This window comes from Tamandua tetradactyla, unplaced genomic scaffold, assembly GCF_023851605.1.
Source record: "Tamandua tetradactyla isolate mTamTet1 unplaced genomic scaffold, mTamTet1.pri scaffold_65a, whole genome shotgun sequence".
Taxonomy (NCBI): Eukaryota; Metazoa; Chordata; class Mammalia; order Pilosa; family Myrmecophagidae; genus Tamandua; species Tamandua tetradactyla.
In genome coordinates, this window is record NW_027518402.1 from 962,519 (window position 1) to 964,705 (window position 2,187).

The 2,187-nt window shown below is 31.8% G+C and overlaps 1 protein-coding gene across 1 annotated transcript; it reads left to right on the forward strand.

Moving 5' to 3' along the window:
* Positions 1-215: 215 nt before the first annotated feature.
* LOC143673251 (olfactory receptor 8H1-like) lies at positions 216-1,151 on the forward strand. Its single transcript, XM_077147559.1, has one exon. The coding sequence runs from the start codon at positions 216-218 to the stop codon at positions 1,149-1,151; it is 936 nt and encodes a 311-aa protein (XP_077003674.1).
* Positions 1,152-2,187: the final 1,036 nt, after the last annotated feature.

A 2,187-nucleotide genomic window follows, 5' to 3' on the forward strand; every position in this document is an offset into this window, starting at 1 on the left:
GTACATAATATCAAATGAAGATTCATGTCTAATTTAGATTGGACATTCATGTTCATTCTTTTAAATTATATTTTGTAAAGTGCTATTGATTATGAATATTTAGAGTCTAGAATCTTTGTTTTTTAAATGTCATCATTCAGAAAGCAGACACAATTTCAAAACATTTATACAAAGTATCACCTTTGATTTCTCAACAGTTTACAACAGTGAATGCTATGGAAAGCAGGAATAACACAAATGTGCCCAACTTCATCCTTATGGGATTGACAGAATCTGGGGAAACCCAGTTGGTCCTCTTTACACTATTTCTCCTGATATACCTGATTACTGTGCTGGGCAATACAGGGATGATACTGTTAATTCACCTGGATCTCCAACTTCACACCCCCATGTATTTTTTCCTCAGCCAGCTCTCATTCCTTGACCTCTGTTACTCAACAGTCATTGTACCAAAAACATTGGAAAATTTGACTTCCAACAAATATATTTCATTCGTAGGCTGCTTCACCCAGATGTCTTTTTTTTTCTTGTTGTGCATCACTGAATTTTTCCTTCTCTCTTCCATGGCCTATGACCGCTATGTAGCTATTTGCAATCCTTTAAATTACCCAGTTGTCATGTCCATGAGACTCTGCCATGTTCTTATTGCTGGATCCTATATGATTGGCTTCACTGAATCATTAGTCAATCTTATTTACATGAACACTCTGCATTTCTGCAAATCCAATGTAATTTATCACTTTTTCTGTGATGTAATTCCAGTGTTAGTTCTGTCCTGCACAGACACTCGTGACTCTGAAATCATGCTATCCATTGACGCTAGCTTAAATGTACTGTTGTCTCTTACCATAATCTCTATCTCTTATGGGTCCATTCTGTCCACTATCCTGAAAATTAATTCCACCTCAGGAAAGTGCAAAGCCTTCTCTACTTGTGCTTCCCACCTCTTGGGAGTCACTATCTATTACAGCACTACAATTTTTATTTATTTAAAACCAAAAAAGTCTTATTCCTTAGGAAAGGATCAAGTGGCTTCTGTGTTTTATACTATGGTAACCCCCATGCTGAATCCACTCATTTATAGTCTTAGGAACAAAGAAGTGAAAAATGCTCTCATTAGATTCATGAAGAAGAGAGATGGTGTGAGATAATTTAAATGATGGAGAGGCTGAATATTTAACCTCATCTTTAGTGTCCTTCCTATTTGCATACAATTTACTCTCAAATATAATGACACCCTTTAGTTAATTTGAATTTATTCTGAGCTATCTATCCAACACCACACATGATCTAGAATATTTTGAAGAATATGTTAAAAATCTGCATAATAATGGAAAGCCATAAAATGTATGGCATACCTTTGGTCTAAATATATGTGTTTTTAAGAGCAATATGAAAAAAGTTTTGCATTATTTTTCCAAATGTATCATAGAAGTAACCATGCATGTTCTAATTTCACAGAATTGTATTATTGAGAAGACTTTCAGGGGTCATTCCACTTATTTTTTAGAATAGAAACATAGCAGAGTCATAAAAATGCTGCTTTTCACATAACAATCTAGGGTTTTAGCTCTGTTAAGTTTTTAGCAAATTTTCCTTTGGTAAATCTCAGTTTCCTTAAGTGTGAAAAAAAATTGTAAATCCATTGAGTTATTTTAAAGTTTAAATCAGAGTTTAAATATGGAGAATTTAATAAAGTCTTGTTAATTAGTGGCCATCAGTCAGGAAAATTATAGTTTTGCAAAATTTTGAATGCACACTGTTTTGTTATGAAGACATTCACTAGTGTTATATAAATATCTTGATTAATCTTATTAATAAAGAAATTAAGAAAGGAAATCAACTTTCAACATTAGCTAGAGCTTTGGAAAATATTGTGATAAAATTTAGTAATAACAAAAAGTAAATATGAACCTCAAAGAAAATTTGATAATTATTTTAAAATATTAAAGAAAATAGAAATATCGTAATTATATTTGATATTTTTTCATGGTCTTCTAGACTACTACTTATCATGTATAGGTTTATATCACATTTGTGTTCCACATTTTTCTCTTTTTTTACTGTGCTGAATTTTCTTTTTACACATCAATGTAATGCTTTATAAATGCTTTGTCATTTAATGTTGATAGATGAATCTTTTCTTGGTACATAGATGAGATCAAGACCCTTATCTTGCAATATCTT